Genomic DNA, 24,736 nt, shown 5'->3' with positions numbered 1-24,736 from the left:
TGAAAACCCACATTTCATGTGCTGCTTTACATTAAAAATGCTCTGGCAGCTGAAACTCTGCCAATGTTTGCTGTTCATTTCCAGTCAGGAACCTGCACTGCACGCTGCCCCACTATCCACACCCAGCTCAGACACTCGGGACAATCAGCACTAACGCTAATCAAACAAATGTCTTGTCGACAACGCAATGAGCGTTCACGGGAAACGTACTGTTCTGCTTCAAAGAAGTGAGGATGTCTACAAGTCACACAGAAGATGAAGGACAGCTACATAAATTGAACTGAGGGGTTTTTCTGTAGCATTTTTCATCTATGAAATATGAAAGAAAGGTGAAGAAGCAAAGCTTTTTAACTTTATGTTATGGAAAGGTCACAAGTTATTAAACTAGAAGAACCAAGGAACAATATACTATATTTCTAAATGCCTGCATGGTTTGATTCGCTTGTAAACAACTCAAGCAGACAGTTGCATCTTCCTCAACCTTCACCCTTTAGTTTGATTTTCTCATTGGCTTTCTGCTGGCTTCCCTCCGTCTGTGTCGGGTTCATCAGGAATGTATGGTTTCCTGAAAAAGTCTGGTCTGCAGTCGATTCTTTGCTTTCTCCATCACAAAGCCTCAAAGCCCTCGGCTATGCAGACATACCCGGTCACCCCACAAACACACAAGCATCCATGCATACAAGCACACACACACAAGTACACCTACGTGGGCTGCTGCATCCCTGCATATATGTTCATCCAAGGAGGCATGGACATCTTTTATTAATGTTTGAGTCACTTCAGATACTTAGCTTTTGTACATTTTTCTAACCAGGTTCCCCCCTCATCTGTAGCAGTACACAGACAAAGAAGATGCACAAAGAAAAAGACTTTTTTGAAGAGTTGGGATGCGTTGACTTTCTTTGCACCCAAGCTGAAGTGCAGGAAAGAGATATGTTCCATTAAGGTGTTTTTATTATTATTAGTGTGTGTGTGTGTGTGTGTGTGTGTGTGTGTGTGTGTGTGTGTGTGTGTGTGTGTGTGTGTGTGTGTGTGTGTGTGTAAAACATAAAAGTGTGAACAGATCTTCGATGCTGTTTTGTTTTCATTCAAGGTTAGGCTGCATGTGTCGTGATTCCGACTCGGATGAGCCACGACAGGAGATCCAGCTTCGGTACAAGACGTGAATTTGCAACTTTCAAAGCCTATAAAAGGAAGTTCAGATGCTTGCACTCAATGAAGAGATATTACATACATTTCTGTATATTTGGACCAAACACAAGTAATAAAAAATAACCCGATGTATATCGGAGGGTTATTACTAAGGAAACAAAGACAAAATTTAATCTCAGATTTAAAGAAAGATTTCTTAAAATAATAAAGAAAAAGAACTTAAATGACAGTACAGGACGTATATCAGTAGTCTCTTTTAGAAGAGCCGAAGTAGACAATTATTTAGCAAAACATCTCAAACATTTCCAAATCTGGTGCTTTTGCAACACTGAGGACAGGAAGATTACTCCGATGTTCGTCTTTGCTCTTAGATTTATCTAAAAAAAAAATCAAATACAATTCCAGTATCTTTATTACAGGATTTGAATCATATTTAGTTTTATCATAATTACTGATTAAATCAATTGGGTACATTTGTAAAGGTTCAAATATCTTACACTTACATGTTAGCTTTACAAAAAAAAGAATAAAAAGGAAATTCATAACCTCAAAAATGTGGTTTATTTGAGCGACTGAGTGGATTAACTGGAACTTAAATGAACTTGATAAATGTGAGTTGGCTGTAAGTAAATGATGTTGTGAAAGAAACTTGCTGCAATAAACTAAATTCAAGGAGATGTTTCACAAAATCTTAGTTTTTTTTTACTTTCAATGCATATGATTTCATCAAATGCTCTTCCACTTGTTTTTGATTTGTACCATTACTTTTGCAGCCTTTTGTTGCTCTTGTTCCAACTTTTTACACGTGTTGCTGCTATCAAATTGAAAATGAGCTCATATTTTTCATGAAATGGTAAAATGTCTCAGTTTCAACATCAATTTCTTGTTTATGTTCTATTGGGAATAAAATGTGGGTTAATGAGATCTGTAAATCACTGCATTCTGTTTGTACTAACATTTTACACAGCATCCCAACTTTTTGGGATGTGGCTGTAAATAAAACTTAGCCAAGAGTTATCAATAGGTCCTCAAGACTGAAAGATATTTTTGCAATTAATTACCTACCGTCATCATAACAGACCATCATTCAGAGTTTTTTTTATGTATATTTAATCAAAAATCTATTTTAAGTCCACGTTTTTAAAGAACAAGGTGTCCAACATGATGGGGGACTCTAAAGGAGCTCAACATCCTGCTCAATGTGCACTACAAGCTGCAGTCGCCTCAACGGGAGCTTGTCTGTCCAGCAGGGATCAGATGAACGTTTTCAGCCTAAAGATGCTACATAATTAGCCCATTTATTTCACTAACAGGCTTTATCACATTTATTCCCATTCAGAGGGATGCCTGATTACATTTTGACCAAAGACGACGTCACTGGCAGCTACGTGTCTGTTTACTCTCCGAACTTCATATGAAAGTCTTCCTCAGAACCTGTGTGGAAAATACATTTCCAGCCTATTTGTTCTGCAGGTTTGCTGCATTAACTGTGTCTCCTTTTCCATTTCTGTCTCTTTGCTTCTCCTTCTGTTGGCTTTTAGTCAAAGTTTCCAGAGTTTGAAAGCTTTTGCAGGACCTCTTTTGTTGGCTACAGATCATATTAAATTGAATTGTCTGGAGGCTGCGGTCAGTGATCCATGATGGTCGGCCGTCTTTCTGGCAGCTTTGATAAATACAGGTCCTGATCTCTCTGACTCTCTCCTCCTCCATTTTTCCACCATTCTGCTTCCTTCAAAGTGAAAGCCAACTCTGCTCTTCATCCCTGCAGACCTGCATCTCTGAGTGCAGTTCTGTTGCCATCCCTGTGGGGCCTAGTTTCATTCTAACTCACTCAACCTCGTTCAAAGGGCTCTTAACGGTGGTGGCACCTTACAGATAAAGACACAACTAAATTTTGTTTGGAGCCAGTACGAGAGTTATGTTTCACTATGCAGCGATGCAGAACTAATGTTTACAGAGCTATGTTGTAAGAATGGCATGTTCCCATTAAGAGTGAGCGCTTACTGACAGACACACACAGTCAGACAGAGACACACAGAGATTCTTATTACTGTCTCAACATTAAATGAGTCTCATTCACCAGAGAAAAATTTGGGTTTTTGAGTCTTTTGAGTCACTAAGTCAGTCATCCAGAGTGCACATAATTACACACACACACACCTGCTCCTAGTCAAACCACTGATTTGAAACTGGAAAAAAATCATTTTCATAATGGAAAAAGAGTGATAGAGCAACTCTCAAATGGGGAAATATTTATTTTTTCCTACTAACTCAGACATAATGAAATTAAATATTAATGCAACCAAACAAAATTATGATTAATGACGCTTCAATAGTCCAACCTTGTTCAAAACAAAGCCTATTGACAGAAAAATTGCAAATAACCTATATATATATATATACATATCCCTCATAATATCCCTATAATATCACTATATGGTAAAAATCTATTTCATAATCAATAACAATGTAATTAACGTTAATTGCAGCAGCAAGAAGTAGCGAGTCAGACACCAGAGTTATAGTTAAACTTCAGAATAGACAAACAAGACGTAAAGAATGGATTTCTTTGTTCAGAGACTATCGGAGCAGAGAAGCAGACTTTTGGCTCAGGTGAGGGAGAGGCTCTCCTGGCGGCTGCCGCTGAAAGCTGGAAGTGAATGAGAGATCCCTCATGGTGTGAGTCAAGCCAGGCTACTTTCAGGAGCTAAAAGACCAGATGGAAGGACGAGGAAAAATGACTGGTTCGGTTGTTGCTAAATGCACGTGTGGGGGCAGTGTTTCACCCACCTGGTATGGCAGCCATCCAACAGACAGAGGCTACAGCTCTTCGACACAACAAGGCCATGTTTGAATCCCGGCCTGGAGCTTTTGCTGCATGTCACCCTTTCTCTCTCTCTGACCCCCTCTACTGTCAACCTACTGTACAATAAAGGCCGCAAGAGCCCCCCCCATCTCTAGTCAGGAACCTGTTTAAGCGCTTTCAGGTATCACTCATACACAGGATTAGTATTCTCTTACATAACGTGAACTATTCGTTACTCTCAGGCTTAATGGTTCATTCTTCTAGAAAATAACTTGTAAAAAAATGAGGGTTCTGAGTGTGGTCCTTAAAAACGTACAGTGTGTAAGAATTACTGACATCTAGTGGTAAAATTATTTTAGACAAACATCGTTTCATCTGTGAGTGGATCCAGTGGCCTCAGGTGCAGCGACGACTGGTAACTACAATCACATTGTGTACATGTGTGCTGTCTTCTTCTATGGTCCTTTTAAGATGTTACTTGTCCCAAACGGGGCTCTAGCACCTATCAAACAAAGCCGGTGCTGCAGTTTTAAAGATCACAGCACACACAGAGCTGTTTTTCCATTCAGACACAACTCTTCATAGTAAAAATATTGGCGGAAATATGGCAGCTTCATGTATGTGGACTCATGGCAAATCTAAGAGAATAAAAACAAATTATTTTAGTAAAGTGATTAGATACCAGTAGAAACACCATTTTTAATGATCATCACAAATGCCACGTCAGACAACGCTGTAGCATAAAATTCAAGTATTTTCCTTTAGAAACGTTGAAGGAAAAAGACGACAATGAAATATAAAGAAAGGTGCAGCACCGCCAGAGTTAAATAACATGACTTTGTAAAGCAAAAAGTGATTCCTGCTAAAATTGCTGCAGGTTCTGGATTGAGCCATTTCTGTCCCTCTGTGTTGTTGCACTGTAAAGTTTTTCTCCGTGTGATTGTCGGGTTAGACGTGCAGCGGTTATGTTCACGCCCTCCTCGTGACCTCTGATTAAAACTACAGCAGCTACATGCCCATACAGACATGACCGCACAGTGAATTCAATTAGAGAGATTACAAGTTACTTCTTCGTGCAGTGAATATGTGGATAAAGCTTTTAAACTGTTCTCATGTTTGTGGCAATGAATATTCATGATCTGGCTGGTTTGGGGCAAAAAAGGACGAGAGAGAGTCCTTGCTTGACTACTGCTGTGTTAGTCCGTATTTTCTGGAGGAACTCACTCAGAAAAAGCTGGTTTTAAAGGTCCAAACCAAAGTCTGGCAGCCCTCAATCAAACCTCCACTCTTTCGTTACACTTACAAACCAATAATCGACCTTAAAGAGATCATGAAGAAGATAAATGTTTGCCTGTGTGGGATTTAAGTGGTTGTGAAACATTTCAATGTGTGCGGCCACTAACATTAAAGTAGGTTGAAGTGTAAAGGAAAATGAGAGACAGAGATGAGGAGAAGATGAAAAGGAGGATGAAGATGCTGCGTAACAGAGTCTGAGAGCTGACTGTGGGGTGATGCCAGCCACCATGTAATTAGAAAATATGGCACCAATGAAACATATTAAACTCTGCTTATATGTACCACCTGAACGTGACCCAATAACTTGGCTGGAAGATTTGTTCCTTTCCAAAGCAGATTTACAATTTTATTTACGAGTACAAAACATTAAGCATCAGTGAGGAATCTGCATACTGATGGTGAGAGGCCCATATGCTCCCTTACGTATGTAAATAGGGATGTCCAAAAATCTAGTGTGAAATGATTGACACTACACGCACTAAATGGACTAAACAGAAGGGGAAGGACTTTCGACCAGTTTTCCAGAGCTGAATAATGGCAGCCAGTGATATGGGTATGGGTATGGGTGCAGGCAGAGGCTGTTTTGTACAGATGTAAGTATGAAGTTATTCGATCATAATGCTAATGTAAACGGCAGCATGCTACCTATCTCTTCTATCCCTGATGACAGTTATGGATCTGATCATTTGTTGGAGGCTGCGATTATACTGATTCAGCCTCCAAGCACACATAAATATTAGCAGTTTTTTAGCCGGTTTCGCAGACGTAGATAGGCTACAAGTGCTAGAAATGATTAATGCTTTAGGTTCTGTATGTTTATTCATCGTTGTTGAACCTCCAGATTAAGCACTGCGGTGTCTGTGGCCTAAACAAAATGGTCCTTGATCTGAAAACTGATTTGGAAACAACGCCAGTTAGAGAACCGGCCCGTTTCGTTGGTACTGCTGAGTAAGCCGTAGTTGCAAAGGTTTACAAGATAATACGCTTAGAAAACCTCAAGAAAACTGTTTTATCATTCAGGTGAAAAGTCACACATGTCCTAGTCCTGATGAGGCCATACAGTATCCCACCATAAAGTTACACAAATAGCCACATTTCAGAGAAACCCCTTTACACACATATGATAACATATATCTGCTGGCATGTTTCCTTTAATGGAAGTAGCATGGAAGCAAAATATGAAAAATCCTAAAAAGAAATGTATTAACTTGATATGAAGGCCAATACAAGACATGTGTTTACTTTATGACATTATGACAAAATCACAAAATAGTCTAATTTACTCTAAATGGCCTTTTTTTCAGTTCTTCAGACCAATGTTATATTTAGATTGCAGACTCTTTATCTAATGTGATGTACAAAGTACCCATAAAGTACATATAAACATAAATAATGTTTGTTTTCATATGAACTGCCAATGTGCGTTGACCGTAGGTCGCTGTGGCCATCAAACCACCGAACCAGAAGTGGCACTGAGGCATTTATGTGGCCTGAGGCTAGGACGCTGCTGTGGAGAAGAGAAGGAGGCAAGAGAGAAATGTTTTTAATAAAAGGTTTCAATAAAAGGTTTTCTGCATCCCTGTGTTAAAGCCTTTTTCTTACTCCATTTCATATTTTGTACCATGATTTCTAGTATAACCGGTTTCCTGTTGCCAGATGTGAACTGTATCAGTGTAAACACCAATGAGAACAGATGTATAAAATGTAAAGTACTTTAATTCAGTGAAGATATCTTTGCATATTTAAAAGCTGTTTTACAAGTGTTTTAAATTGCACTTTATACTAATAGGTATGGGGTAGACATGCAAAGACACATGAACGTTTGTGCTGATGGTGCTTCGGGGCGGCGTGGCTCAGCAAGGTAGAGCGGTCGTCTTGTAGCCCAAGGATTGCTGGTTCGATCCTCGGCCAAGTCGAGTTCATGTCGAGGTGTCCTTGGGCAAGACACCGAACCCCTAATTGCTCCTGATGGGTCGTGGTTGAGCGCCTTGCATGGCAGCTTCCGCCATCAGTGTGTGAATGGTGTGTGTGAATGTGATGTATAATGTAAAGCGCTTGGGTATCATCCCAGGTACAGTAAAGCGCTATATAAATACAGACCATTTACCATTTAAATTGTTATCAACTGATGTAGACTAATACAGTGTAAGCCACAGCACTTTGTTGCACAAATGAGGCTTTTTAAAGGCATTTAATAGCAAACAGTATGATGACATGGAAAAATGGAATGGAATTATTTTGGATTTGGATTTTGGAAAAACTTAGTCGGATGGATTTTCCCTGAAAAGGTATTAACGGAGCAGTGCTGCCATTAGGCAGCATGTAGGAGGGTCATATACCTTAAAATAAGTTAAAAAGTATACGTTCTAACTCATGTCCAGCCAATAAGAGGATGATCCTGTGTCAGCGTTGGATGCAACATAGTTCACAGGTGGGGTTAAGTAACGAGTAAACAAAAGTAAAATCAAGAGTTGGAAATTCATTCTGTAAATTAAAATGGGCAGAAGAATAGCCGTCAAATGCTGCACAGATAAGCGTCACTACCAGTAAGTGCAAAACGTCAGTGTTCCATTTGGTCAGCACAGAACCACGATAGTGTGCACCACAGAGGAAAGTGCTTAGTGCTTAGTACACACTACGCACTGCATTCTGGTGCACTCATGTAAGTGCGCTGATTGAGACACATCCCTTGTCTAGGGCAGTCGTTTATAAAGTGTAACTCCACCCCCTACTTTTTGCATAACTCCACCCACTACCAAATTTTGAAAAATGCCAGAAACTGCAAGGGCTGGGATGCAAGATGTGGGGTGATCAGGGAGTGGAGAGTGGGCGGGTCGCGAATACACAGGCAGAAATGATTGACAGACAGCAGCTCAGCTCACTGGCAAGATGGAAAGCAAGATTCATAAAGCACCTACACCACAGAGCAGTTTTTGAGGTGGAAGACTTTTTCCCCTCCTGAACCTCCTGAGGTAAACAAGAACAAGGTGACCCTGAACCAAACCAGGCTGAGCCGTTAGCGCTGTCAGCAGCTCTAGCAGCTCTGCAAAGCTGTGGAGATACACACAGGTTGTGGCAGCTGCAGGAAGTGATGCTGGAAGTTGCTGCTGCTACGATTTGAGCTGCTGTCTGTCGCCAGATGAGGATCAATAGATAAAGAATAAAGTCCGGTGTCACTTTTACACCCCTCAAAAGCACAAATCCGTCCCATTGCAGAAATATTTCATCAAAAACTCTGTGAAAGAATAGAAGTCTGAAACTAGCAAATCTGCACCATATAAGTTCACATCTGTTCATATGCATTGGTGGGCGCGGTTTTATATGCCTGCAAGGCGAGGACCCGCCTATTTGCATCTGGAGGGAGGAGCTGTGAGGTATTTAAAAATTTCTTGTGACGCAGAGAAGCACCAGGTACGGCTCTACGTCATGAAAAACTAAACCTGGTTTTACCCTGTTGGGGGCGTTATGAACCACTTTTTACCCACAAATTCCCAACTTTTAAGAAATGAAAAAAAGTATAAATTTTATCAACAGTATAGGTGGTTTTTCATCACAATTAAGTAATACTGTGTTGTTTACAGCTCAAAAAACACATTCAGGGTGCACTACTACCCCTTTAACCGTTTTTACGCTGGGAACCAGCTTTTCCAGTACAAAATAGTCTGGGGCTCATTCACATGTAAGGCTGTTTTGGTTTAATTTATCTCAAGCTTAGTTTAATTTGTATTCAATAACTAAACCAAATTCACTTACAGTTTGACAGCTAGAACCTTGTGAAATATGACATGATAAAAACAGAACAAAACGAAAAAAAAAAAAAACACACATACATACAATGAGATAATCGCAAAAACATTTATATATCACATGTATGTGAAACTGCACATACAACAAGACACCCGACAGGATAATGATTCGTGGAACAAAATCAGGTGCCTACAAAAACAAATTTAACGCTCAAGTCAGACTTATAAACAAAAAACTTTTACCAAATATGAGATCTCAACAGCAATTAAATAAAAAATAATGCGGGGACTTCAAAAAGATGGAAATTTGATCAATAAAATTATGTGATGATGAAAAGAAATGCATTCAAAATAAAAGGTTCAAATAAAATAAACTGTAAATTTATAATTTATTCATGTATATGAATGAATGATTTATAGATTCTGTATTGTGTGTATGAGTAAGTTTTATATATTTAGTTTTGTATCATTGTATTTTGATGTAGTGTAGAAAGGCCCAACCAATGACAGGAGTCAGGAATTAGCTATAAACTGTTTGCAAAAATAAAAATTGTATATATATATATACATATATATATATATATATGTATATATATATGTATACAAAATACAAAAATTAAAAAAAATATTTCATAGAATTTAAAAGTTACCAGGTTTGCTAGACATGTCAGACATTTTCTGCATCTGTAGCTCATTTTCTTTTTGTTTGTTAAAAATTCCACCAGCTTTATCACGAACCGTAACAGCATTTATGTTTTTCACAACATATTTTCTGCGTTTGTCCAATTTTTCATCGGTTGTGAGAGGATGAGGAAGTCAGAAGCTTCTTTTTGATTTAAGCCACAGGATTCTAATCAAAAGCTTAATCAATATTTGTGAACCCCCAAAGAAAAGGACCAAACAAGAGGAAAAAAGGAGATGATTAAAAAAAAAAAAAAAGAAGAGTAACAGGGCAGAGATGAGCAAGTTTGAAAATAACGACAGAGAAATTCAAGACAAGGAAGGAAAAAGAGGGAAATGAAGTAAGGGTGAGACGTTTAAAACCTGTTTAAAGGAGGGATCTGTAGCTTTATGGGATTGCTGTAGTAAAATACTAAACGTCGACTTACTGGGGGGGCTTTCCTGGGAACAGCAAACGTAATCGTCCCCTCATCCATGACTGCTTTTAATGGAATTATTGGGGTTCTGATGACGCACAGTCGACCTGCATTCCGGGGAAACTCGTCCCTCCATCACTATGACATTTATATTTCTAACATTGACAGATAAAAAAAAATGAACCTCTAACAATTCTGGCTTTATAATATTCAAAATGAACAAAATTATTCATCTTCTAATTGAGATGTGTAAAATCCAGTGCATCAAAATCCAAAATGTAAGTCTAACAAAACTTACAGGTGTTTAGGTTGGAAAAATATGAAACCATGCTTACGGGAAAGATGACATTTAAGCTGCAATATTAAATTATGTTGATGGTACGTTGAAACGAGTGAGTTCAGCCCAGAGTTACACAGCCACAAAGCCAGGAACCTTCACAGCCATCAGGTAGGCAGGGTGGGATGTTCAGGCAACCAACTCCAGGAAATAATGTTGCGCAATAACAAATTTTTACTTGAGACCCAGACACAGAACAGCAGAGTATAGAATATATGTGCTCAAACCAATGGGTTATACCGTATGGAGGAACACAACTGCTATTATTTTTTGTATAAATTATACAAAAAAGATTTTTAACTTTTTAAAATTTCTTTCAAATTATTATAATACTTTTAAACTACTTTTTTCTAAGTCATGTATTACCTGTGGCCTGCCCAGTGTTGACTGACCAATAGGTGAGGAGCTGCCCCAGAACCCCCCACCTTATTTACATAATTAGGCAGAAATGTAAAAAGGAAACACAAATAATGCAAGATTAGAAATAACAGGGAGGTAAATATGATTATGAATACAAAAGTGTCTATATGTTCACATGAAATAAATGTTGGACATAATAACAAAAACAGAAAATAAATTTGGTGACAGAAAAATGTGAAAGGAAAAAACAGACAATACAGAATAAAATACAAAATAAAATAAATAAGAAACTAAATTTAAAAAGCACAAGTTAAATATATAAATAAAGACATAAAAATTAAAATGGCAAAAGTAAAATAATTGGTGTATTCATACAAAGTCAAATTTAAAAAAAATTAAATATAATTTAAAGGCAAATGTATTAGTTTGGTTTATTGAACTATTTTTATATTGCTATATTTTTTATGACTGCTTCGGCCTCATACAAAACTTAAGCTGTTGGAGATTAAGCTCAAATAAGTCAGGTGTTTTGCAGCAGGGAAACCACTAAAACCTGTGGGATAGCGGCCCCTCAAGATCAGGAGTTAGTGATTCCTGGTATAAAACGGACTGGATTGGATCATCATTATAGTCACACACTGGTTTGTGAACAGCTGTACCATATCACCCTTTCTTCTGCCAAAATAAATCAACATATGAGCTTTTCTGCAGCAACAAAGGCAAGTGAGAAGGTAATACAACTACCTGAGGAAACACTGGAGAGTTTTGTCCTGGTTGATGCAAAGATGCTTTTTTGGCTTTTTCTCCCAACTAAAACCAAAAACCGGCCTTTTAGACCCAATTCTCAGATCATTTTTAAACACATTTTATGGTTTCTTTGAGTGTGAGCTTTTAGACATAGTAAATAACTCTCTTCAGACGGGTGTCTTCCCATCTGCCTGTAAAACGGCGGTGATGAAGCCCCTTCTGAAGAAGAGTAATTTAGACCCAAACATTCTTGATAACTACCAACCTGTATCCAACTTACTGTTTTTAAGTAAAATCATAGAAAATCAAGTTGTTTTTATGCACTTACACAAGTTTTTGAATAAACACAATATTTTATAAAAATATAATCTTGTTTTAGGACAAACCCCAATACCAAGACGGCCTTTTTAAAAATTGATAACGACCTCAGGTGTAGTTTGGACTCACAGAAACTTTCAGTTCTGGTTCTACTGGATCTTAGTGCTGTCTTTGATACAGTAGATCAGCAGATTTTATTAGACAGACTCAGATGTCTGGTGGGCCTCTTGGGTACTGTACTTAACTGGTTTTACTCTTATCTCACAGATTGAAAATCCTTGTGTATGGATACATGCTCCTCAGGAATTCATGAAATAAAATGTGGAGTTCCCCAAGGATCAATTTTAAGCCCAATTCTTTTTAATCTGTATGTTGCCTCTTGGGGAAGTCATCAGGAGACACGGCATTGATTTTCACAGCTATGCTGATGACACACAGCTTTATATCGCTGATGACCTGGAGCCAGTTAACGTCCTTTTAAACTGTCTTTTAGATATTAAGACATGGATGGCAGAGAACGTCTTACAGCTTAACCAGGACAAAATTGAAGTTTTAATTATCTGTCCTGATGACAAGAGAGAGATCATTTACTAAAACTACATAATTTCAATCCCTTTAAGTGTATGAAAAACCTATGTGTCCTTTTCGACTCTGAGCTGGATTTTATAGTTGTTTATTAATGTCCTAATGGTCTTGGGCCTTCTTTTTTATCTGCCCTACCTTTAAATTATGAGCCCTGAGGTCCTCTGGTACTGGCCTTTTGCTTGTTCCTAAGCCAGGACTAGGCCTCTTTCCACCACTACAGCCCTTGTCTATGAAACAGCCCATCAGGAAACCTCAGTGCTGCAGACTGTTGATGTTTTCTAAAAAGAGTCTCAAGACCTACCTTTTCAATTTATTTTAAATTAAATTGATATTTTACCTTGTTTAGGCTACTTTATTTTATTATTTTAGTATTTTTATTTTATTTTACTTACATGTACTTATTTTTTTAAAAATCCCTGTTTGTAATTATCTGGGCTGTCCCTGTAGAGGCAGCCTCTGTGGTCATGGTGGCTCCTGGTGTGGATGGGTCCCCAAGATATCGTCACATTAGTGTCAACCGAGATTATATTCTTATTATGCTAAGAGATATGTGTGTGTGTGCGTGTGTGTGTGTGTGTGTGTGTGTGTGTGTGTGTGTGTGTGTGTGTGTGTGTGTGTGTGTGTGTGTGAGAGAAGAGAGAGAGAAAGAGAGAGAAAGAGAGAGAGGGAAAGAGAGAGAAAAAGTAGGTGTGGATTTTTTTTATTCTTTTTATTATTTTTTATATTCTTTTTATTTGTAAACATTGTTTTGTATTAATTTTATTATGTAAAGCACTTTGTGCTACTTATGTATAAAAAGTGCTTTATAAATAAAATTTGATTTGATTGGATAATTTGCCAGTGTGTTCTCTTAAGACTGGAAATTTGGAGGCAATCTATCTATTCTTTTTCTGTGCACCAAACCTGCACCAAAGCATCTTCATAACTCTCACCTGCAGTGGGTGGAGGGAATCACAGAGCACCCATGATCGTCATAAACTTTGCAGCCCTTTTTGAGCACTGCATGCTCAGGTTGGCTCCTCTCCCTTGTCCCTGGATGTTTTTAAAAGTGAAATATTAGATTTAAAAGTGTGATTCTTGCTGCTTTCAGCAGTATTGCAGCTGTGCCTCTCTCATGAAGCGGATAGTATCAGAAATACATTTTAAAATTCTTTCCTTTAAATGTTTCCCTAATTCATAGGACCTAATGCCTTAGAGTAGATGGGGATGAATGAAACAGTGATATGATGATCTGAAGCTAAGCTATTGTGGGTCAGGAGCATAAAACATGGGGCTGAGGAACATTAGTTGTAACTTATAGCTGTAGTCCATCTTCAGGGTCCTGTGAAGATGCATCTTTAGTGCAATTAACAGATAAAACATTTGCTGTTATTTATTTTTGATCCCATCCTCCCTTCTTCTTTGTCCATACTTGTATAAACGCATCAACCTCTTGATGCAGCCCAAGGAGGAGCATCAGAGCTTGAAATACGCAGCAATCCAGCGAAGCTGCTACTCAAAACCTCTTTTTCTGTGTCTGCATTTGTGCATCAAAGCTCACCTTTTTTTCTGAGGAATATTTTAGTATATATGTTGTGAAATCCTCCCTAAAGATACCAAGCATGGAGACTCTTAGAAGATTTTCTACACTGGTGTGTCACAAACTGGAAGGATTTTTTGTTATTGATATTAACCTGTTTTATATTTAATGCTGTGAGCTGCAGAAGCTTTCAGTGCACAGATGATGAAGTTTATAATAGCCGGTTATTTGAAATATTTTAAATTAGCTGAAGGACACAACAACTTTATTTTTAAAAAAGAAAACAGATAAATAAATTAATCTGCTGCATTCAGGTCATCTTTTTAAAAAGATGTTACACCCTTTTAACAGCTCCACAGCTGCCAGGAGAAACCGAGCCTTGGTTTCTGAGGGAGAGAGGCACATCCTTTTGTGTCCATCAACAACGCGTCTCCTAAATCTGCAGCAGATACAGACTGTTAACAGTTCAGGGTTAAAAATGTTCTGTTTGACTTATTTTTTAACATTATTTGATGGAAACAAAAGAAAAGTTTCATATAAAAGTGTTGAACAGGCAGCAGAAGTGTTTTGTGGTCTGGTTCGTATGCAGGGTACAGACGAGTCTCCGGAGACTCCGCCGAGCAAAGGAGGGGGACAGATGTGATTCATTCATCATTTATTTCCATCGGCAGGACTTTTTTTTCTCCTTCCCTTTTTATCCCACTGTGTCTTTCTCCCATGGGACCCCCACCTCCTCATTTCTCTGACATCACAAGCAGGAGATCACAATGATCAATGAGGATGATGATGATGATAAGAGTTTAAAAAACAAAAGCAGGTGGACCGATGGACGCTGAATTATAGATGCTAAAAAATGTTTTGTGAAGTGAAAAGAAGTGGCGTTTCAACTCATCAAACGAACGGCCAAAAAAGCAAAAAGAAAGAAACGCTTAGTGCTGACATCACCACATAAGATTGCCCTTACATAACTGAGATGACATTAGGGCTGGGCGATTAATCGATAAAATCAATAAAACGAGTTTTCCATTACTGGAGATTTATTTTTATGAAAATCAGGATTTTTTTCCATAGTTAGTTAGCAGCAGACTTAGCCCTCCCTCCACACCAGAACGGTGTTTGTCTGACAGATTTTTAGTGAAGCGACCCTTCACTCATGCCTGGGATTTAGCTGTGCGTATAACTGCAGTGACTAATATACCAGTGCAACATACCGTTAAACTTAAGAATAGATAGAAGATCTAAAGTATACATCATAAATTACCAAAACGAAAAACATCTTTAACTTTTAATTCTTCTCAGAGCCCATAAAGGCTGGGGCCGGCCCTCGGTTGGTCCAACCACAGCTTGGTTAGACCTGTCTTCCTCCCAGCTTTGACCTTCACCAGTATGTGAACAGGTCTACAGAAGGTACCATAGTCCCAAAGTCACACACTGTCTTTACCCACCTGCAGCACAAATGGAACTATGCAAGACTTCATAGATGGTAGTTCAGCCTTTAACACCATCATTCCTGACTTGCTGGTCGTCAAACTGCTGGACTTTGTCTTTCACTCAATGGCCCTGTTCCTGGATGAAGGACTTCCTGACAAATGACTTTGACTTCAGAGAAAAGGTCCTGAAGCTGACTGGACACCCAAGATCGACCTCAGATGACTGACAGATCACCAGAGGAGGAGGACAGAAAAGTTGCTCCAGACTAGCCTGAAACACCAGTATTACTACCCCAGTTTGAAATAAATTTTAAAGTAGTTTCCTAACTAGTCATCCTTTAGAAATATTTACATGTGCACATTTCTAAAAGAGATTCTGTCCCAGAGCAAGTACAATTCCTAATGTTATGTAAGACTGTTAACCTCTTAAGCCCGACGGACCCACCGGTGGGTCCAACAGGTGTAAACACAAGTTCATGTGTGTAAAAAAGTTACTTTAGTGATGTAAGGATATTTTATTTATAATGTGTCTCAAAGAAGAATACCTAATGCCACTAAATCAACTCTCCAAGTGCATTTAGTCAACAAAGTATTTGTTTAATAACAACTTTAAAATACATATGCCACAAACAACAGCGCCACCATAACAAGTAACACCCCAAACAAAATGCAACACAACGCGTGATCCGTTCACTCCACCCCAACATATTGGGTATCAAATGAAACTAGAAAAGCTGCACTTTCATATGATACCAAGCTTAAAAAGATATTCGCCAAGCACCTCACGTCAGTCTCAAAACAAACACAAAGCTAACCTTTGAATATCACAGCTAGCTTTATCAGATAGCATGTTTATCACCAAATACACCAAATCCCAAAGCTATTCTCACAAACAGCCACATTTTTTGTTTCCTTACCTTTTGTGGTCATTTTGTGGCATTAAAGTAGCTACAGCATAAAATTGAGAGTAAAAAATAGTCTAGAATCAGATTTATTTTGTACAGGAAGATGGAAAAATGAAGAGAAAAGGAAAAGAGTCACATTATTGGGCTTCTTAGTCCCCAAAGGAAAAACTAAACGTGACATAAACAGCTTTGTTTCTGCTGCCATTATTGAATTAAACTAACTGAAGCATTAGTTTCTACATATATTTATATTTGACTAATTACAGGTTTTATCAATTTATCAATTTCCTTTTTATGTATTTATTTAAGTTTTAGATATTTTTTATTATTTTATACAGAGGTTGTTTTATGTATTTTAATTGGAGAAGTTGTGAGTACTTTTCTGTTTCTCATTATTTCCTTTTTTTAGGTTCATTGTTGTTTTTTTGCTGCATCTATTTTTTAATGTTTGTATGTATGAATGAATGAATATCATGTCAAAGCAAAACAAATTTACCAAATGGTAGAAATAAACAAACCTGAACCTGATTTCCAACTTTTGTAAATTTGTAATTTCCACATCATTGCATCCCAGTCCCACTAAAGGAATTAAAACTCATTTACTAAAGCAATTCTCAGGAATTAATTCAACCCATCGTCTTTCTTTTAGTTTCAATGATGTAACACAATGCAAAATACTTTTAAATGGAACTGATGGAATGGACAGTAAATGTGATAATAAGCATATTTATCAGATCTTTCCATTCAGATAAATAATTGCACCTATGGGGGAAATTCTGTTGGGAATTTTTTATTTGGAACATTGTTTGACAAAAAGCCTCATAAATATTATTTTACAGATAAAATAAAGGAGTTTCCCTTCAAAATTGTTCATGAAATATATCTTGTAAATGTCATTGTAGCCAAATATAAAATACTCTGTGTGTCTTGGGCAGGACTTTCTGGTACTGCAATTAATTGAGTCCCATTTAAAAGTCAGGGACTACTTTGAGTCTGTAAGTAATTATAAATCTGAGCTAAGTTAAATATCCTGTGGAGTTCCCCAAGGCTCCATCCTGGGGCCACGGATGTTCAACATCGACATGCTCCCACTCGCTCATATTATGAAAAACAACTAAATATGTTACCACAGTTATGCTGATGACACACAAATCTACATAACCATCTCACAAGGAGACTATAGTCTAATCCTAATGCAGCAATTAGAAGGTGAGAGGCAGGGTACATCCTGGACAGGTTGCCAGTCCATCACATGGCCAACGCACAGAGACAAACATTTACTTCTAGGAAGAATTTAGAGTGAACAATTAACCTAAGAGTCATGTCTTTGGACAGTGGGTGGAGGCCAGAGTACCTGTAGAGAACACATGGGGAGAACATGCAAACTCCACACAGAAAGGCCACTGTTTGAACCTCGCCCCCAGCCAAGGCTTGAACCAGTGACCTTCTTGCTCTAAGGTTGCATTACTAACTACCACACCACTGTGCAGCCTCACGGTAATTAACTGCATCAGTCAAATTAAAGACTGGATGTGTCAGAACTTCATTCAGTTAAATGAAGACAAAACTGAAATAATAGCTTTTGGAGCCAAGGAAACAGCAGAAAAAAAGATTAAAAGTCAGTACTCAAACATCTGAGTTCAAAACTAACAAGAAAGCCAGAAATTTGGGTCTAGTCATGGACTCAGATCTGAACTTAGCAGTTACATTAAGAGATTTGTGAAGTCAGGCTTTAATTACTTAAAGAAGATAGTAAGGATTAAAGGACTGATGACTCAGCAGGATTTAGAAAAACTGGTCAATGCATTTATCTTTAGTAGACTGGACTACTGTAATGTTGTCCTCACAGGTCTCCCTAAAAAAGCCATCAGACAGCTGCAGTTAGTCCAGAACGCTGCTGCTCGAGTCCTCACTAAGACCAAGAAGTGGATCATATAACTCCAGTTCTCAGATCTTTACACTGGCTTCCTGTCTGTCAAAGAACTGATGTCAAAATCCTGCTTTTAGTTTACAAAGCACTAAATGGTTTAGGACCAAAATACATTCATGATCTTCAGGTTCGTTATGAACCAACCAGATCCCTCAGGTCATCAGGGTCAGGTCTACTTTCTGTTCCCAGAGTCAGAACTAAACATAGAGGCAGCTTTCAGTTTTTATGCTCCTCACATGTGGAACAAACTCCCAGAAAACTGCAGGTCTGCTGAAATTCAGCTCTAGGTAAATTTAACAAAGTTGAGGCTCAATTTGTTTTTGTAATACTCATTTTGCCCACAAGACGGCAATGTGAGTCAGCGACTGAAGTAGTAAGTCCAAGTTTTGGAATCTCTCACTTCAACACATTCTGGGTATGATTCAAAGTACTTACACTTAAAATTCCTCCATGTTCTTTGAAGGAAAGTTGTATAAAATGTGTGTCAGTCATTTATGCGACTGTGCTGTCTTTTCTTTTTCTATGGACTGGAAATATGTAGATACAGAAGGCGTGTCAGAAAAAAAAAAACTGTTTTACCAACTGCAGGTGTAATCTGTGGCATATTCACGTATCTATCTTATTTGTAACACAATCGGAGCTTAATTAAATATAATTTCAAGTTGCACTGTGGGGAATTTACGATTTGCTGCTCATTTCTAGCGATTTTGGTTTTGACAGTTATCTTTCTGAACAGCATAGATGCATCTAAAATTAGCTTAAAGATCTCACTGTCTTAAAACTACAACATGAAAATAAATAGTTGGACAGAATAACCGCCAGTTTATAATCTAACGCTGCAGATGTTATTAGACAAGCACAAAAATCTGTGAATAACTGGTGCTTTAGTGTCTATCAGATCTGGAGACACTTTCTGGAAAACTGCATCCTGCGTTACGGACCAGTATCCACCTCTGAGAACAAAAACTCACAAAGCAACACCCATCCACATCCACAACCTCTGAGCTGTTTTATCTTTTTTAAACCGTATCAGACGGAATCGCTCCCGCAGCTGCAGCGCGCGATCCGCTGGATGAAGCACAAGCACAAAGACCCCTCCACCCACCCCCACCTCAACTTGCTGGGCGCAGAGACGCGGGACAGACAGTCCGAACGTCCCGGCACAACTGAACCGGATCAGCACCAAGAAGTCCAGATCGGACTCGTCCGGTTGCGCGCTACAACTCGCCGCTCAGAACTCCTCCACACATCCTCCTCTGCTGCAGCGGGAAGTTACGCACTCTCCAGGCACACAAGCTCAAACAGATACGCATAATTATTTTTCGGTACTCACTGAGAAGCAGAGCAACAGGCAAGAAGAGGAGGCACGCGCAGTTCATCAGAGACGCCATGCTGACCCGACACTTCGCCCTTGGAGCTCACAAGTTTCAGGTTTGATGCAGAACTCCAAAGTTTGTTGTTGAAAAGATGTAAAAATGCAGTCCGACGTGGCGCTCCCTGCTGCTGGTCAAAGTCTTCTGCAGTCCTCTTTACAGCGCTGCGCGCACTATGAGAGCATCCACCGCGCGCTCATCCGCTCCGCTGAAGGGGAGGGCGCGTCCGTGCAGAGGAGGAAGAGGAAGAGGAGGAAGATCTACAGCAGAGTCCCCCTGATGAGCTGCATCTGAATGGACCGATGCTCTGCATTCAAAATTCGTCTCAAGTCAAAGCACAGAATTAGTATCGTCACTCTGATTTGTGCGGTATATTTTATGTCATTAACTCGAGAGGTTTCTAACATGAGATTCATTCAACTCCAGAGACCCAAAACAAATGACGAGGAGGGAAGATAAGTTGTTTATTTCACAGATACAGTCTTGTGAAAAAAAAGGCAAGTGTTAAAGTTATTGCACACTGCATTTTAAAAATCCGAATTTGGCATTATCTAGGCGAGAGAAGCTGATTTTGGGCAAGTAGGTGCTTGAATCTTACTTGGATCATAAAGAAAATCATTGGTATCACACATCACTACAGACCAGACCAAAGTAAAGATATTTGATCAGAATCCACAGCAGCATGTTTGAAAAAAACCAAACACCTCATACCAACTGTCCAGCATGGTGGTGGAGGGATGATGATTTGGGCTTGTTCTGTAGGTACGAGACCTGGACACTTTGTAGTCCATAAAGTCCACTACATAGCAAAGTATTCTAGAGTCAAGTGTTAGTCCACGTGTCTGATAGCTGAAGCTTGGCTGAAACTGTCTCATGCAATAGGACGATGATCCCAAACAATGAGGAAAATGTCTCCGGTAAAAACAAGACTGCCAAACACTGAAGAACATAATTATCATCAACAACAAAAATGTTTTAATCAGGTGAGAAAGTTCTTATACAGACAACTGATGGCTCAGACATGCAGCTTCTCAATATTTAAGTCAGAGAATTTATGGCAAATGTTGGTCTATGTTAAAGGTCACAAGTTATGATTTATCCAGGTTCCTGCAAGGATTCATCCCTCCATCAGGATTTTTGGTCCAGTTTTGTGCCGTGGCATAGCTCAACCTTTTCTCATTTCCCTTCCTTATGAATGGCTTCTTGACAGCCATCCTTCTATAGTGACCATTTCAGATGAGGCTTCGGCCAACAGTAGGTGGAGCAACTGAAGGTCCAGGTGCATCTCGCTGGTCCAGTGTCAGGTGTTTGCTGGATTTGTTCATATTTCTTCAGGACATCGGTTTCATATTCTGCTGTAGGTAGTTTTTTAGACCGTATCCTTCTCTTTTGTCCTCCGCTTGTCCAGTTTCCTCAAATGTTTTAAGGAGAAACTTAATACCATGCTAAGACATGCCAAGTTTTTAGCTAATAGCCATGTAGGAATCAGCTTTATTCTCCAAAAACTGGATTCTGTCTGCCAAATGGAGTTATCAAAGGCCCTAACAGCTAAATCTTCCATCAAGCAAAAGCACTTAGAAACTATGTGACACACCGTTGCCCAAACCTTTGAGACTTCCTACTTAAAAAATGTCACAAATCCTCTTCATAGTAAACCATTTTCAAGTCATTCAAGACTTTTTTTTAGATAACATTGAGCAAACAATGCTGACTTTTTAAATTATTGCTCAGAGGTCATTGACTCCAAAGGGTAAGAACTGATTCGTGTCCACCAATCAGAAGGTCCTGATTTGATCTGCAGACGCTTCACGTGTTAAAAAGGTCCTTGAGCGCGACACCAAAGATCATATTACTCCTGATGTGCTCGTCAATAAGTGAAATAAATAATTTAGCCATTCTGAGCCTCTGAAAATGAATAAAGGAAATACAGCAAAGAGAAACATGGATCATGACTGAATCTGTGAGAGATCAACGAAATCTTTATTCTTGCCTTCTTGTATTAAAAGCACACAAATCCTCACATAATGGGTTTAATCTTTTATTCCAAAATGTTGAAGATAAAATAAACTGTAAAAGGTACAACATAATCTTCCAAGCAGAGGGAATGAACACAATGGAAAGAGAGAAAAAACATAACGTCAACACAAGCCTCATTAAGCATCAAAGCGGCCTGCGGCCGAGAGGCCGAACTGCTAGTAGTCAAAACAGTTTCTCTCTTTCTCAAACACCCAAGTAAAACCGTTCAAACCGACCAGTCAAATGTTTGTCAACAAAACATACAGGTTCTCCTCTGCCGCTCCGTTTCATGGTTTCAATGACGTAAAACTAAATGGAGCTGCTGTGGATTCACGCGTGAGCCTTACAAGTTGTCAAAAAAAAAAACCAACAAAAACAAAACAGATAAAACACAGTAAGGCACTTACTAGACAAAATCCAACAGATTTTTAAACACAGCTCAGATGAACTGAATTTTTATTTTACAATGAGCGAACGAGTGCGGCCACCCTGTGATTAAACAAACGTGTGTGAACGGGCTTTACACAAACTATCGTACACTTTGAAAAGCAAACGAAACCGCGTTTATCACCTAAAAGGCGGCAGGTTTCTCATTGTTTGGTAAAACATACAGCAACAAGCAGGAATGATTTGTGAAGCCAAAAACCTAAATGCAAAGCAGAGCGAGTATGTTTGACTAAGTGCTGCCTCCTAGAGCCTAAGAGAAGTAACTGCACGTCAAAGTTCACAAACATTTACTGTATCCTGGAAAATCCTGCTAAAATAACCTCAGTAACAATCATGTAGGAAGTGTTCTTATTAAGCTACTTAAACAAGTATACATGGCCTACGAATACTAAATGTTTATATAAAAAAAAGAAGAAGAAAATACTGGAGTCTGATCGATTAAAGGTCAAAGCTGTACACATGGACGGCTGAGATGTTGGCCTCCAAATATTTCAGATTTTAAAGGTTGAATTCTGATTAGCTTAATCAATAATGCTCTGATCTAGTCTTTCATCACATCAACAAGTTTTTTAATCCTTCTGAAACCTTCACTAGAATCCTGAAACAAGGCCAGAAAAAGAAATTATGTTTATGATTATTAACAAATTCTCTCATCTTTGATTCTTTTGAAAAAGTTGCTGTGGCAAGAATGTTGCCTCCAGCCCATTAAGAAATAACAGAGGAAAATATGCCGCCATCATATTGGAGCTTACATACTTTTGGTTGCCAGGATAAGATTTTTAAGAAAACTTCAATAAGCAAAAAAATGAGTAAAGAATGCTGGTCTGCCTTGAAGAACTAAAGAAAAAGTCTGAAACCTGCTGTTTAATGTAAAGGCCTGAAAAACAAGGTGACATTTCCACCTGGGACGTGTTTTCTTCAGAGTCCCCGCCTGCATCACGTGAGCACAGCAGAACCAGTGAAGGAGCAGCTACGTTCGGCTGGACATTCTTTCAGTCTAGTCCTGCAAATGAAGATGACATCAACAGGAGTGTCGGCTTTTCTGTAGAAACAAACAGAACGTCTCCTGGAGCCCAATAACAGCCGAAATGAAGGTCTCAGTCTCTACAGCAAACTTAAATTGACAATCGTTCTGTCCAGACCATCACCGTCCAAGCAGGAAAAAATTGAGTAACAAAAAGAAAAAGTCCATTTATTAACCTCAGTGGTGCAAGAAGGAAAGATGGGAGGAAAAACGGCTGGATGTTGGGTTTAAAAGTCTGGTTGAAGCAGATGGAGGCGGTCCCTGATGCTTCATCCTCTGAAACATTTGTAGAGAAACATGATTGGCATCCAGGTGGCAAACAAATGACTAGTGGTTGACGAGTCCCTGCAGCATCATGACCAGGCGCCGAGCCCTCTTGCTGAGCGAGCTGTGGGGGTCCTGCTGAAGGAAGGTGATGAGCCTCGGCCGGACCTGAGTCAACACGGAGGCCATGTGGTCTCTGGTCAGGGGGTCGCTGTGGTCCAGGTTCATCACTGCATCCTCCAGATAGCTAGAGAGAGAGAGAGAGAGAGAGAGAGAGAGAGAGAGAGAGAGAGAAAGAGAGAGAGAGAGACATCACTGTAGGTTTTTTACCAGAGTTCACAGATCCTAGCTAGTTAGCTGCAAAACATCCCTTTCTGACATGGATCATCCATACCCGTAAAATAAGTACTTATGTCATCATATTTACAACACATCGGGAAGTAAATCTGCAGCTTTTGTCCATGTCTGAGTGGCTGACTGCTCATATATTATTATTCCTCTAAAATTGATTGCATAGGAATAATAGACAACAAACATAAATAAACACATTCTTTGGTAATATATGTAAACAAAATGACATTTGATCTTTTAAATGATTAAATTATATAAATATTATGTATATTAAAATTAGTTTTAATAATGAAATAAATTGTCATTAATGAACATTAATCACAATGTTTTTTCATAGAAATAAAAATTATTTAAAATTAAACAGAAACAATTGTGAATAATATTTATGTATTATTCAATAAGAATGATAATAATAATAATAATAATAATAATAATAATAGTAAGAACTAGGGGAGTAAAATGCTTAAAATTTTTAATCAGAATTATCACAGCTTACAAATTAATCATGATTAATCACCCCTCGCCACTTTGCCTGAAATTTGCTTGTTTTTATTTCAAGCCAGTACAGTAAAATGACCTTCCGTTGGGTGAACATCAGATGTCCAAGGGTCAGTAAATGCAGCATGTAATGTATTTCTCATGTTGTGCTGCATCATCTCTACCATGTTCTAGATCATAATGCAGAATTCATACAGCATCATCCCACCAACTGTCTACACATGATCACATGATCATATCCGTCATAAAACCACCACATGTTGACAAAGTTAAACAGCTGATATTGATTATCTGGCTAAAAACACAAAGGTCTCATTTATGCCCCTTTTCCTGGTCAGAGCTCCTGCCTGGCCCCCCTTCAAAACTTTTCTAGACCCGCCCCTGCACAGCTGAAGTTTAAATCCTTTCTACCACCTGTCAGCTACGGTGTTCGAGAAGGGTCCTGATAAAAACAATACAAGTCTGGTCTGAACCATGAACTGCCAGATTCCTCCTTCTCACCTGAGCTATAATCAAACGCTAAAAGAGAGACGGT

The 24,736-nt window shown here is 38.7% G+C and overlaps 2 protein-coding genes across 5 annotated transcripts in view; both read right to left on the bottom strand.

Annotated features, from left to right (window-relative positions):
- Positions 1-19,775, bottom strand: part of nrn1la (neuritin 1-like a) — a 130,037-nt gene extending 110,262 nt beyond the window's left edge. The window contains exon 1 of the mRNA XM_041996706.1: positions 19,562-19,775. Coding sequence (XP_041852640.1) covers positions 19,562-19,619 — 58 coding nt within the window. The 5' untranslated portion in view covers positions 19,620-19,775. The remainder of the gene's footprint in view (positions 1-19,561) is intronic.
- A 1,851-nt stretch (positions 19,776-21,626) lies between these two features.
- edc4 (enhancer of mRNA decapping 4) overlaps positions 21,627-24,736 on the bottom strand; it is a 40,820-nt gene continuing 37,710 nt past the window's right edge. For all 4 annotated transcript variants that reach the window (XM_041996701.1, XM_041996703.1, XM_041996704.1 and 1 more), the window contains exon 30: positions 21,627-23,599. In XM_041996701.1, the coding sequence (XP_041852635.1) occupies positions 23,416-23,599 (184 nt within the window). In that variant the 3' untranslated portion in view covers positions 21,627-23,415. The remainder of the gene's footprint in view (positions 23,600-24,736) is intronic.

The sequence above is a fragment of the Melanotaenia boesemani genome, chromosome 10 (assembly GCF_017639745.1).
Source record: "Melanotaenia boesemani isolate fMelBoe1 chromosome 10, fMelBoe1.pri, whole genome shotgun sequence".
Classification (NCBI taxonomy): domain Eukaryota; kingdom Metazoa; phylum Chordata; class Actinopteri; order Atheriniformes; family Melanotaeniidae; genus Melanotaenia; species Melanotaenia boesemani.
This window is presented reverse-complemented; position numbering and strand designations above follow the sequence as displayed.